General features: G+C 45.4%; 2 protein-coding genes across 2 annotated transcripts; one reads left to right on the forward strand and one right to left on the reverse strand.

Moving 5' to 3' along the window:
* Window positions 1–2,879: 2,879 nt before the first annotated feature.
* On the forward strand, window positions 2,880–3,914 carry LOC102381581 (olfactory receptor 52K1-like). The gene has a single exon (XM_006032095.1). The coding sequence runs from the start codon at window positions 2,880–2,882 to the stop codon at window positions 3,912–3,914; it is 1,035 nt and encodes a 344-aa protein (XP_006032157.1).
* A 3,623-nt stretch (window positions 3,915–7,537) lies between these two features.
* Window positions 7,538–12,705, reverse strand: LOC102381834 (olfactory receptor 52K1-like). Its single transcript, XM_006032096.2, has 2 exons — window positions 12,671–12,705; window positions 7,538–8,447 (listed from the first exon to the last, which is right to left on the reverse strand). Exons 1-2 carry the CDS (start codon window positions 12,703–12,705, stop codon window positions 7,538–7,540), a joined length of 945 nt encoding a protein of 314 aa, XP_006032158.2.
* Window positions 12,706–13,751: the final 1,046 nt, after the last annotated feature.

The raw sequence follows: 13,751 nt of genomic DNA on the forward strand, positions 1-13,751 counted from the left end.
GGTAACTGGAGCCAGCTGGGGCCACTAGCAACCAGGCTCACTCACTTGAGATAATGTAGGCAACCTACCCAATGTACCCAATGCTCACCCAATGTAGGAAACCCCCTGGGGCAACCCACTGCTCTGGCTCCTGCTGGCGCCAGTGTGCAGAGCACAATGGAGGGTGTTGGGTTTTTCCCAGGCTTCTGGGCTTTTCTCGTTGCCACTTAAAGCCAGGAAGGAAAGGCACTTCTATTTATGTACTTTAATGCACATTAGCCTATTTTAATACACATTAAAGCATAACATTAAAAGACTGCTATTTAGTTGATGTGCATTAAGATAAGCTGATGCACATTTCCCTAGTACCTCACAATGGAGTTACTAGATTTAATGCATATTAACTAAAGCATGTTAATGCATGTGTATACATGCCCAAAGTTTTTCCCCCTCCTGTTGCTAGAGGTCTCATGACGGGGTTTCTGTGTTCCTCAAAGATGCTGGGTTTTGGCTGCAGACAAGGTGGGGACTTCGACTGCCTCCTGCTGGAACCAAAACCTAGGGGGTCCTGGCTAGAGGGTTTTTCCCATCTCCCTCTCGCCTGCCACCACCCCCACCCCTCCACTCAGAGTCAGACTGATCACTGCATTGGGGAAGAAAGGGATTTCCCCCCTGGATAGATTGGTACAGATTGGGGAGGTTTGCTTTCCTTTATTGCAGGGGCACAGCCTCTACCTTGGATCTCAATTGTATGTAACAACCTTGTAGTGGCAGGATGTTGACAGTGCCCTTGTCCCTCTGCTTTATGTATGTCCAGTTAAACTGTTCTTGCTGTCCTTGGGCAGTGTGCCTTGTAGTTGTGCAACAGGGTATTTTGTGGAGCATTAGGAAGAGGTTACATAAGCATTAGAAAAAGGCACTTAAGAAGGCCCATGGTAGTCACACAAGCACTTGTATGGGATGGTTTGGAAAGGGATGTACCTGCCTTGAGCCTAGATGTGACCTCCTGACATCCCTTCCAGCCATACTTCTCTTGGATTCTAGGATTATGGGAGGTTTATGGGTGTGAGCACAGCATACCAGTGCTCAGAAATATTTGCTGGTTATGCAGTTTCCAGAAAGAGGGAAATTCTACTACATTATAATGTGCTTCTCATGCCACCCCCATCCCCTGGTGTCTGAGCATCTCTAAGCAATATGTCAAAACATGGGAAAACATTAATGTCCATATAAATAGAGAGAAGGAAGGCTAAGAGAAGGAAGTAGCTAAGAGAAGAAGGAGGCTGAAAGCAAGGTGTTTTCCCTGGGAAATTACAATCCCATTTGCCCAAAATAGTCCAGACCTTTAGGGTTTGTTGCACTGACCTTTAGGGTTGTTGCAATCTGACTCTTTTCCTCTTCCCCTAACCCCTTTAATATTTTAAACATTGGCAGGTATTCAGAAGGAAAGGCTTCAAGGTACAATGATAGGTCCACAATCTATTGGAGTCAATTGCAGGAGCACTTCCACTGACTCTCATGGGCCATGGACGAGCTCCACTTCCTAGGATATGAATAGAGATTTCTTCTTGACCCTTCTGATAAAGTTAAAGGGCTGTTTTGGCCTGTATTTAGGGTTGAACCTGAAGAGTGTCCCCAGTGGCTCTGAGTCAAGTGAGACTCTTCATCCAGACTCCATTACCTTGGGACAGCAGCACATGCAAAGCACAGGAGATACAAGTAGTGGGCCAGTTCATTCCTAGAAGGGCTCTGCAGGAGAAACTTCCTCCTCCTTTTCCTTAAGTGGAGCTATTCTAGGAATCCATCTGCTCAATACTTATGTTCATGGGAAGATCTGGGATTGTGAAAAGGGGGGTGCAGATGGTGTGGCACATCATGGCATATAACACAACACACCTTTTTCTCCAGCTAGAAACTCAATTAATATGCTAGCAATATATTACTCAGCTTAAGATTATATATTGCATTTAAAAATACAATATACTAAGCAAAAATAGTCAAAATAGTCAGATGATATTGTGTCATTAGTCCTATAGTCATTATAGTTAATTGTACATCTATTTTTCATAAAACAAAATCTATTCTTCCTGAGAGTCTTCACAATACCTCCAAAACTTCACTGTCAGTCATTTCTACACCTGAGTTAATATCACCACACCTGAAGTAAGGGCTGTGACAGAATAGAGACATCACCAGGAAATGGTAAACAAGCAGCAAAATTGCAGAAGAAAGGATAGCTTGAATAGTGGAACATCAAGACCATTAAAAAGGAGAGGTAGTTGTTAACACCTGTGGAGTGAAGAGAGATTGATAGGAGTCAGGTAAATTATCAGCCATGTAATCAATTGCCTCCTTCATTGCTGCCTGAATAGAAATGCCACTGCCCCTCCCAGGCACTTGGCTTTAAAGTTTGGGTGCAGCAAAAAGCAACGGTGGCATGCAAGTGCACCACTCTACAACCCCTGGATCCACACCCACTTGTGTGTCCTTTCCTGCTTGGCTCTACTAATGGGTATTAGAGGCAGGAGGAAGGGTATAGAAAGGTGGTGTCCTGCCAGACACTGACAGATACCTTAAGGTAGCCCTGCAGTGCTCCAGTAAGCACTGAATAAACTGTGGGCTGATTGCAAAATCTAGGAGAAAGCTTGTAATCAGACCCTGATGTTCATCAGACCTTCTGGGATGGGGAGGAATGATGCTGGGAATGAGAAAAAGGATTTGATGTGGTCAGTTTTGGCTGGATGGCAGTCCTGGCAGAGGAATAAATAGCAGTATAGATGTGGCCAGGTTAGCTGGGACCTAGACTGATACTGAGCATGTATAGAATTTACAACCATTACTCTGACTTTGCTCCTTATGTTTTATTGTAAGGAAAGATATTGTGGGTGAAGCTGGCAAGGATGCCCCTCCAGGACAACCCATCAGTGCCCAACTCAACGATATTCTTCCTCACCGGCATCCCTGGGCTGGAAGCCATGCATCGCTGGATCTCCATCCCCTTCTGTACAGTGTTCACTGTAGCTCTGCTAGGCAATGGCACCCTCTTGTACATTATCAAGACTGAGCCCTCTCTCCACAAGCCCATGTTCTACTTCCTCGCCATGCTGGCAGTCATTGACTTGGTGCTGTCAATGACCACCATGCCAAAAACATTGAGTATCTTCTTGTTTAATGCTCGGGAGATCAGTTTTAGTGGCTGCCTGGTGCAGATGTTTTTCCTTCATTCCTTCTCCATCATGGAGTCAGCTGTGCTGCTGGCCATGGCTTTTGACAGGTATGTTGCCATTTGTATCCCTCTACGGTACACGACCATACTCACCAATGCATTGATAGTGAAGATTGGGTTGGCAGCTTTGTCCCGGGCTGTTTTACTCATGTTTCCTCTGCCCTTCCTCCTCAGAAGGCTGCCCTATTGCCACTCCCATATCATTGCCCACTGCTACTGTGAACACATGGCTGTGGTGAAGCTGGCTTGTGCTAATTCTAGGTTCAACAACATCTATGGGATCATTGTAGCCCTCTTCATTGTGGGGTTTGATTTGATGTTCATTGGCCTGTCATATGTCAAGATCCTGAGGACGGTGTTGAACCTGGCCTCCAAGGAAGAGAGGATCAAGGCCTTTGGCACTTGCATCTCTCACATCTGTGCCATCTTGGTCTTCTACACCCCTGTGGTTCTCTCATCCATAATTCACAGGTTTGGCTATCATGTTGCTTCTCATATCCACATACTGATGGCCAATTTCTACCTCCTCTTTCCTCCCATGATGAACCCCATTGTGTACGGAGTCAAAACCAAACAGATTCGTGACAGGATGCTGATCCTATTACAGAAATGGTGTAGGTCTGTGGTCCCCAATGCAGAGCTAGTGGGCACCAGGCTGTCCACAAGACCTTCAGCCATTGCTTATTGCCACAAGAAATTAAGCAGTTAAAACTGAGATTGTCCAGGTGAGCAAAGTGTGATATTTCCAGCAGCACAATGCTTAGTTGGCAAGATGGCCTTGGGGGTCAGTGAATATTGGAGACTACTGCTCTAGGCTGATCTGGAAGGAGTTGTAGGCCAGTAATACAGGAAATGAGGCCCATGGACATATTCAGATTAAATGGATTTGTGATTCTCCTGGGGCTCTGAGGATGTTGGCATGGGAACTTTAGCTGTTGTGTACAGGGGGCAGAATATAGTCCCTTGTACTAAATCAGCTCAGTTCCATCATGCTTCCCCATCCCCTACTATTTGTGTGCTGCTGGTAACAGGTAACAAAGTGAAAAAACATGGTCATATAAGCTGCAGCTTCTTTTCCATCCTTGGCACCCCTGGACCACATCTGGACTTCATACTTATGCACAGGCATGGGCACATGCTTCTGCTTGGTGGAAGAAGCAGCCTGTCTCTGACCTACCTATCAAGTTTAGCCTTCTTTATGCAACACCACAGGGAGAATTTTTTTAAAAAGCTCAGGAATAATTGGAAATTGGAAAATAGTTTCACTAATAAAAGATATCAGATTTACTCAAAGAACCTTGTGTGTCGGCTCCCAGGAAGACCCTCAAAGACAGGTTGGAAATTTCTACCAGAATGGCTGTCCATAGAAAAGGATGGTTCTGTGGAACCAAAACATGAAACCATAGTATAATAGAAAATGAAGGTTGGAAGGGACCTGAGGAGGGCACACCTAGTCCAACCCTCTGCTCAAAGCAGGTACAATTCCAACTAGTTCATCCCAGTCAAGGCTTTGTCTAGCTAGGTCTTCAAAACCTCCAAAGATAGAGAGTCCACAACCTCTTTGGGCAACATGTTCCAGTGCTTTACTACGCTCCCCATGAGATAGTTGTTCCTAATATCCAACTGCAACTTCCCTTGCTACAACTTGAGCCCATTGCTCCTTGTTCCATCATCTACCCTCACTGAGAACAGTCCAGCTCCATCCTGTTTGCAACCCCCATGCAGGGAGCTGAAGGCTGCTATCAAATCCCCCCTCAGTCTTCTCTTCTGCAGATTAAATAAGCCCATTTCCCTCAGCCTCTTTTCACAAATAATGTCCCCCAGCCCCTGAACCATTTTTGTTGCCCTCCACTGGACTCTCTCCAATGTGTCCATGTGCATTATGTAGTGGGGGCCCAAAACTGAACACAGGACTCCAGATGTGGCCTTCCCAGTGCCAAATCACTTCCCTTGATCTGATGGTAATGTGCCTACCAATTCAGTCCATTCCACCCTCTTCTCCCTGTGGTGCTGTAAGTATGCCTTGGCAGCCTAGGTAGCAGGCAGCAAAGGGAGGCAGGAAGACAGACCAGCAGAAATGCAAGCAGATGGGCATCCCAGCATGGTCAAGGGTCAAGGTCAAAGATTCACTCAAGCCTAAGTGGTAAATGTTAATGAGCATAACCCAAGGTATATAAATATGGAAAATATCTAACGTTCATGGCTGCTCCCCAGTTTTTTTGGGAGCTGGCCCAAAGCTGTCTCCCTTTTGAGCCGTTGATGAGCAATGTGTGCAGGTGATGCATGACGGCATCGATCCATTGTCTTCTTAGTCAATGGGCATCGCATGGAGTCAGGATCTAACAACAAGGAGGGTGGTGAAGCACTGGTACAGGCTCCCCAGAGAGACAGTGGCATCTCCATCCTTGGATGTTTTGAGGATCTGTGTAGACAAAGCCTTGGCTGGAATGATCTAGTTGGGGTTGGTCCTGCTTGGAGCAGGGGGTTGGACTAGATGTGACCTCCTGAGGTCACTTCTAACCCTCATTTTCTATGATTCAATTACAGTGTTTAAATCCTCGTTCATAGAGACATGATCCTTCTTTCTCTCACTGTCTCTTGCTCTCTTTCCCCCTCCCCATCCCCACATAATCATTGTCATATATGGCTCTTCTTCTGAGAGGAGCCTTTCTTCATGTAGAAAATGGTTCATGTACTTAGAAGTCACAATTTGTAAAAATCACTCTTACACATTGACGTTAAAGATGCCTTTTAAACATTCCATGAAAGGCAAAAAACCCCATGAAACCCTACTATTTATAAATTTGTTATAGACAAAACTGGTGTAAATCCTTAGAAATCAGATTAAAATTGTAAAACTCTCTTCTAGGATCTATGTGAACCAAACACTGGATTTTACAAGTGGATTGATAGGGCGGAAGGTGTCATAGTTGTCATAGATACTTAAAGGTCACTGATTGGAGTCAGCTGCTTCCTAAAGAATGTATTTAGCTAGCTAACATTACCATTTCATCAAGTAAAGAAGCACAAGCATGGAGATGGGTTAATATTACTTTCAGGAAAAATATGTGAATGTGATTGTAAGCATCACAATATTAAAAGCACAGTCAGAAAAATAATAATTATGTGAAAGCACAAGAAATTTTAAGGAACACAAAGTAATCCTTGTCTCTAGAAGAAACCAATACATTTTAAGGGGAGCCAAGACCATTAGATCATTTAACAAGACCTCCTGCTTAACCCAAATATAGAATTTCATCCACTTATCCTTGTACAATAACTTAGGTTTAGCTGAAGTAGGTCTTTAAGAGAAGCCTCCAGTCTGGATGTAAGGGCTTCAGGAGATGGAAAAACTGCCACTTCACTTGGAGCCGGAAGTTTGATTGTATTAAAAATATATCATGTGTGCATCAATAGACAAAGTTAAACACAGAACAAAATAAAACGAAGATGGTTCAACGAGTGTTTTATTATAAACAGGTTTATTGTCAGGCCCAGGAAGTCAGAGCTGAATACTTTGAAATTTCTCATAATTTTATCAGAGTAACCTAAAGTCTCAAGTACCGCCGAGATCAGGTTTATTATTCCTCATGGCTTTTCACAGGCCCTGAGGCAGGGAAGCACTCAAGCTAAGATTTAAGCAGAGAAGACATCCCATTAAACTGTATCAACACCCCCCTCCACCATAAACTCTGAAGCCAGTGGAAGTAGATATGTTTAAAGATGAACAGGCGGCTTCTGTGAATCAGGATCCTACACTCGTGCGTTGTTTGTGTGGTGTGGTGAAACATCTGTCTGTTGCCCCTAGAGGGGAAGATTCATGAAGATGGCACTGCCTGTGCTAGTTTTGAAGGACTCACCATTCCAAGGTGCTTTCTGCAGCTGCAGGAACCGGACATTTCATTCTGTGACCAAATTAAGTCTGAACATTTGGGGCCCAACTCTAGGTCAAGGTCAAAGGTTCACTCAAGCCTAAGTGAGGTATCAGGAATTGGCTTAGTTTTTGTAGCCAGAGCCACATGAATGAGTGACACCACCCCCTTAAGATTCCTTTGACTTGAATGACCACATACTCATTTACAGCTAGGTCAAGTCAGGTAAGCCTTCAGTGCTGACCAAGTAAATCATGATGCTTCCAGGAGCTCCTACTGCATGTGTATCAACCAACTGTCTTCCAGCTCACTGTAGTGATGCACCATTATTTCTGAAAGACTTTAGGGTTGTTCAGGATAGAAATAATTGCATTATGGGCCTCATGAGCTTGGGTGGGTAGGAAACTCACAACTGGGTCTCATCAATCCTCCCAGTACCTGAATCCAGGCAACACTCAGCTTAGATCCTCTTGTGGCAAAACAGGAAAAGCACCTTGTCACGAATCTGTTTGGTTTTCACCCCATATACAATGGGGTTCATCACAGGAGGAAAGAGGAGGTAGAAATTGGCCATAAGGATGTGGATATGAGGGGACACACGGTGGCCAAACCGGTGTATTGTGGATGACAGAACCACTGGGGTGTAAACTACTAAAATGGCACAGACATGGGCAACACAAGTGCCAAAGGCCTTAGCCCGCTCCTCCTTGGAGGCCAGGCTCAGCACTGTCCCCAGGATCTTGACATACGACAGGCCAATGAACATCAGGTCTAGCCCCACAATAAAGAAGGCTACGATGATCCCATAGATATTGTTGAACTTGGTATTGGCACAGGCCAGCTTCACCACGGCCATGTGCTCACAGTAGCAGTGGGCAATGATGTGGGAGTGGCAGTAGGGCAGCCTCCGGAGGAGGAAGGGCAGAGGAAACGTGAGAAAAACTGCTCTGGCCAAGGCAGCAAGTCCTGTGTTGGCTATCACTGCATTGGTAAGTATGGTAGTGTACCGTAGGGGGTTGCAAATGGCAACATACCTATCAAAAGCCATGGCCAGCAGCACAGCTGACTCCATGATGGAGAAGGAATGAAGGAAAAACATCTGCATGAGGCAGCCACTAAAGCTAATCTCCCGGGCATTGAACCAGAAAATGCTCAGTATTTTTGGCATGGTGGTCATAGACAGCACTAGGTCAATGGTGGACAGCATGGAGAGGAAATAGAACATGGGCTTGTGGAGGGATGGCTCAGTCTTTATAACATACAAGAGGGTGCCATTCCCTAGCAGAGCCATGGTGAACACTGTGCAGAAGGGGATGGAGATCCAGTGATGCATGGCTTCCAGCCCAGGGATGCCGGTGAGGAAGAATATCGTTGAGTTGGTGCCAATGCTGTTGGGTGCTGATGGGTTGTCCTGGAGCAGCATCTTAGAAAGCTTCACCCACAGTGTATTTTTCTTCTAATAAAATAGAATGAATAGATATTGGAAAATATGTTCATCTGGGGCACCAAACTCTGTTAAATAGCAATGAAGGTTTCAGGAAAAATTGCTGACAAAGTCAATACTGGACACAAAAAACAAAATGATGGGATGGGATGCGTAGGCTTCCCTCGATTTATGCGTGCTCTTTATATGCAAATGCACTCTTATGCATTGAGCATATTTAGATCCATAATTCATTATATGCAAAGTAAATTTGCTCTTATGCTATCAGCATAGCTGTCCCCCCCGCCCCCCGACCCAAGCAGGTAAGTCTGTGGGGGGAGGGGAAAGGGCCATGGCCCCACTCACCCTAGCCCGGGCTGCAGCAGCCCTGGGAGTCACCAGCACCAGCTGCCTGCAGCTGCTGGGCTGCGCCATGCTCTTCCTGTCCCTTATGCCTGGGGTCACCCCAACTCCTGGGCTGTGCCTTGCCATGGTGCAGGCAGCTGGTGTTGGCTGCTTCCGGGGCTGCTCCAGCACAGGCTGGGATGAGCACAGGAAGTGGAGCCCCGGGTGGCGCAGGGCCAGCACTCACCCCAGCCCTGGCTACAGTGGACCCAGGAGCAGCCAACACCAGCTGCTCCACCAGGGTAAAGCACAGCCCAGAAGCAGAGGTGAGTAGGGACAGGCGGAGCATGGTGCAGCCCAGTGGACAGTGTGCATTTTTTTTTTAAATCTTGCCAGGTAGAGCAACTGCAACAAGAGAGATTGAGAACACCCAACCTCTGGATACCAGAGGTTAGTGACTAAAAGTTTAAGTCCCCATTCACCCATGGACTGCTAGATCCTAGGTGAGAGCCCAAAGCCCTAGGCTACTGGGTAAAGGTGGCAGGGAGCACCTCCTTTTTCTCTCCCTTCCTGCTTTTCTCAAAGATGCCTCAATCTATCATCAAATCATAGAAAATTCAGGTTGGAAGGGACCTCAGGAGGTCACATCTAGTCAAATCCCATGCTCAAAGCAGGACCAGCCCCAACTACATCATCCCAGCCAAGGCTTTGTCTAGCCAGTTTCTAAAATCCCCCAAGAATGGAGGCTCCATAACCTTTCTGGGTAATCTGCTCTAGTGCTTTACCACCCTCCTGTGAGATAGTTTTTCGTCATCTCTAAACTCAACTTCCCATGCTGCAGCTTGAGCCCATTGCTCCTTGCCCTGCCATCTGCCCCCACTGAGACCAGTCCAGCTCCATCCTCTTTGCAACCACCCTGCGGGGAGGTGAAGGCTGCTATCGAATCTCCCTTCAGTCTTCTCTTCTCCAGTCTAAATAAGTCCAATTCCCTCAGCCTGTCCTCACAAGTCATGTGTCCCAGCCCCGCAACCATTTTCATTGCCCTCATTTCATTAGGTCTGTATTGTGTCAGGTTTGACAGTAATTATATGTAAAGTTCAGATTATGGTTGTAGGGGATGGCTAGGATAGGGATAATTCAGCCTCAGGCAGGGGTTTAGACTAACCCTAAAAGTCACTTCCAGCCCTACTTCACTATAAGTCTATGACTCAATGATTTGTGTTAAAATGCCCCAAATGACAACAAATCAATGACAACAAAACATTAGAAAATGCCCCAAATGACAACAAAACATTTCATTTAAAGTTGAGCACAGTGATTTGTTATTCAATTTTTCTACTAACTTTTCATTTAACTGAGAAAGGCTGGATTTTTTTTTTCATTCTGGGTCCATCGGACCTGCTTTTTTTGTTTTTTCCCCAGTCTGACCGTGACACCAAGAAATCCATTAACCCAGCTAGTAGCTGATCAGAAGCAAATACAAATCCTTATTTGGCAGAGCCAGTCTCACATAAACTACATCTGGTGACCTGATACAGACTCTGGGTGCCTTGGTCAAAAGAACAAAGGACATTATGAAGGTTAAAGAAGGCAGCAAGGTTGTGAGAGGTCCAAGAGAGACGCTAACCTCCTTCATAATGGTGCCACCTCCCAGCAAGCATGCAGGTGATGGGAGAGCATCACCAGTCCTGACCCTGTAAAGCCCAGGCCTTTTGTCCAGACTTGGATGCATGAATATGCCACTTGTTTTTTAGGAGGCAGTATATATGCATCAGGTCCCTATGGACACCAGCTCATGTATATGTCTAAATAGTGAAACAGGTGCCAGACTGCATACAGCCATCAACACTGCTAGTGAAAAGGGGCTGTGTAGCTCCACAGTACCAAAACAAGCACCCAGCTACCAGGATGATGGGCTCTGAACCAAACTAGGTCCCAGAGTTTGCTGAATCTGAGTTCTCAGATCACATGGGAAATCCATATTCATAGCAGTGGTACCTGGAGGAGGGCCTTTAATGAGGCCATAATGACACAGGGTCAGATTTGAGGTTCTTTTATGAAACTCCCACTACAGAGCCATGCAGCTCCCTTGTTCAGGATCAGCAGACTCCCAGAGAGGACTCACCACAGTTTTGCAGAAGATTCCTCCTCCTCCCAGGGTTTTGGTCTCTCTCTGGCATGTGGGACAACACCCATGAATTCACCTGCTGCTGCTAGGGTTGGAGAATTTATAGCCCTCACAACACACATCTTCTCCCTTTGGGAGAGTTTTGCAAATCAGTTGGGAAGCTCTGTTGAATCAGTGCTGCCTGGTGTCTGTGTCTGGAAGCCAGGATTAACTCTTTCTTCTGCAACATATAAGGGAAGGGTGAGAATTGAAATGGGAGATTGAAAAGCCTGACCCAGGCCCCTCACCTTCAGCCATGACCGGTTTGGGCAGTTGATTCCCTGGTTGACTCCTTTTACATAACCCCCAAGTGAAGATATGTCTCTTGGGAGACTGTATTCAGGCTTAGCTCCCCACCTGGCCCAGAGCTTGTCCTCTGGCCACACCAGAGGCTCATCCAGGCCAGACAAGCCAACTTCTGCCTCTGTCTGGATTAAATACAAGGGTCTTTCAGAAAGTAATGGTAATTTCTAAATAAAAGCACCTTGCATGCAGTGGGTGGGGAACTACACAGAAGCAGAGAACATGGATGACAGCATTGTCAAATGCCCCAATTGCTTACAAAAACACAGGGAAGTGATGAGTGCCAGTACATGACCATTGCACCAAAACTGGTTTTATTTTCAAGTTGCCTTTATGTTCAGAAATACCCTCATATGTAACAGTTTTCATTCCTATAATGCAGCAAACTTGCACTTGGACTCTGCATGTAAAGGAGAGGTCTCAGGTGTTACCAACTGCAGCAAACCCTAAAGAAAGGCATTGTGGTCTCACAACAGCAATACCACAAACCCTTGTGTTTTTGTCACAGGCCTACAGGGTTGAAGCTCCTCAGGACAACAAAATATCTCACTTTGATCCAGGCCTTTACCCAGCACTAGAAAAAAAAGTTAAAAATCAAACATAAAACCAAAAGTGCAAATGGGGTGGCAGTGAGATGCAGGAACTCAAAGCACATGGCAGCTTGCAATGTAAGGTGGAAGAATAAGGCCCACTGCAGACATATTGATCATCATTTTTCAGGTGACTCAGTCCCAGCAGTTGTTCTACCATGTGAGAGAGAGGGAAAACAGGACCAAAGGTGGAGAAGAGCCATTTATGTTGGAAGCACTGTGGTGTGGTGTCACTGTGGTAGTGGTGGCGTGGTATCATCAAGACAGTGGATATTCTGCAGATCGGCCATGACTGTAAACGATAGAAAGTGCGTCTGAACTAGAGACATCACTTGACAAAGATGACACAATCCACTGAGGCTTTTGGCAACCCTGAGAAAAACAAAGGCAAATCCACTAGTGAGATACTTGCTTTTACTATCTCATCTTCCTGCATGTCATGAAGAACATTCATAGGCTTGCTGGCCCTTCTAGATACTGATCCATCCATCTATTTGCCCAAGGGGACCATTTTGGGTTGACATTTCAGCTGGTCTGTTTCTGTTTCTGGGTGAACATTTTTTTTTAAATTACTTTAAGCTTTTGGAGACTTGTTATTCTTCATGGAAATTCTAGCAGATATCACTAGGATCCCTGAAATGGTCTTAAATTTCTACTGCTATTCTGTTGTTGGTGCCTTCTGGCTTCCATAGGTTTCTACTGGTCTTTCTTCTACCAGAGAAGCTCTCCCCACCTTACTATACAGAGCTTCAAGGTGGAAAAAATACAGGAGACACCCGAAGTTGTTGGAGAAGGACCATCAATACTGCCCACAGAAGATCCATTTAATCCAGTGGGTAGACAGTCGCACCAACTTTAGCTTCCCCTCGCAAGCAAACATCACCTGCATCAAGGCAATGATCACCCAATATCAACTTTGCTGGGATGGCCACATCATCCAGATGTCTCTACTCAAGACTACTGAAGCAAGTTATATTCTTCCAAGTCAGTCAATGTGTACACTTAAGAGGAAAGCAGAAGAAGTGCTTCATGGATATCCTTAAGGCCAACTTGAAAAAAATGCAACGTCAACATCAACTCATGGGAGACTATCACCCAGGACCACCCCAAGACCACCCCAGACTATCACCCAGGACTATCACCTAGGACCACCCCAAACAGAGTAGGAATCTGCTTCAAGGATCTATGTACTTCAAAACGTTATGATGATGACAACAGGAGATGGAAAAGCAAGAGGACCAGAAATAGCATGTTCCAGACTGAACCAAGATCCCAGAGCCACCCACCCCACATGGTAACGCATGTCCAAGCTGCAGCAGAGTCTGTTGATCCTTGATCAACTTCATCAGCAATCTTTAGACCCATAGATAAGATAATCATGGAAAACAATCATCCTCGACTGCAAGAAATTGCTGATGATGTGACCTGTAGACCTTTGCTTTCTTAATGATCTGAGTTGCCAGCTGGAACAAATTGAACATTTTCCCCAATACTCTCCAGCAGAAATTTCATATACCAGATTCACACTGTATATCTCCTCCTGTATTGCTTGTGTTTATACAAGAATGGGTGGATCTAGAATTCTGAAAAGGGTGTGCAGATAGCGTTGTGCATCCTCACATATAACACAACACATACTTATCTCCAAGTAAAGAAACTAGAAACGTCACTAATATGCTAGGGGCCTAGGGCTATATTATTCAGTTTAGATCAAAGCAAAAACAAACATAACTTAATTGGAATGTGTATTAATTTGCTCTATCTGTGGCAACCATCAGTCCTTCCTGATCACTGTGTATGTGTGAGAAGTCACCCAGAACTTCAGTGCCTGTCTAGGCAGAAGTAT

This window comes from Alligator sinensis, unplaced genomic scaffold, assembly GCF_000455745.1.
Source record: "Alligator sinensis unplaced genomic scaffold, ASM45574v1 scaffold364_1, whole genome shotgun sequence".
NCBI lineage: Eukaryota > Metazoa > Chordata > Crocodylia > Alligatoridae > Alligator > Alligator sinensis.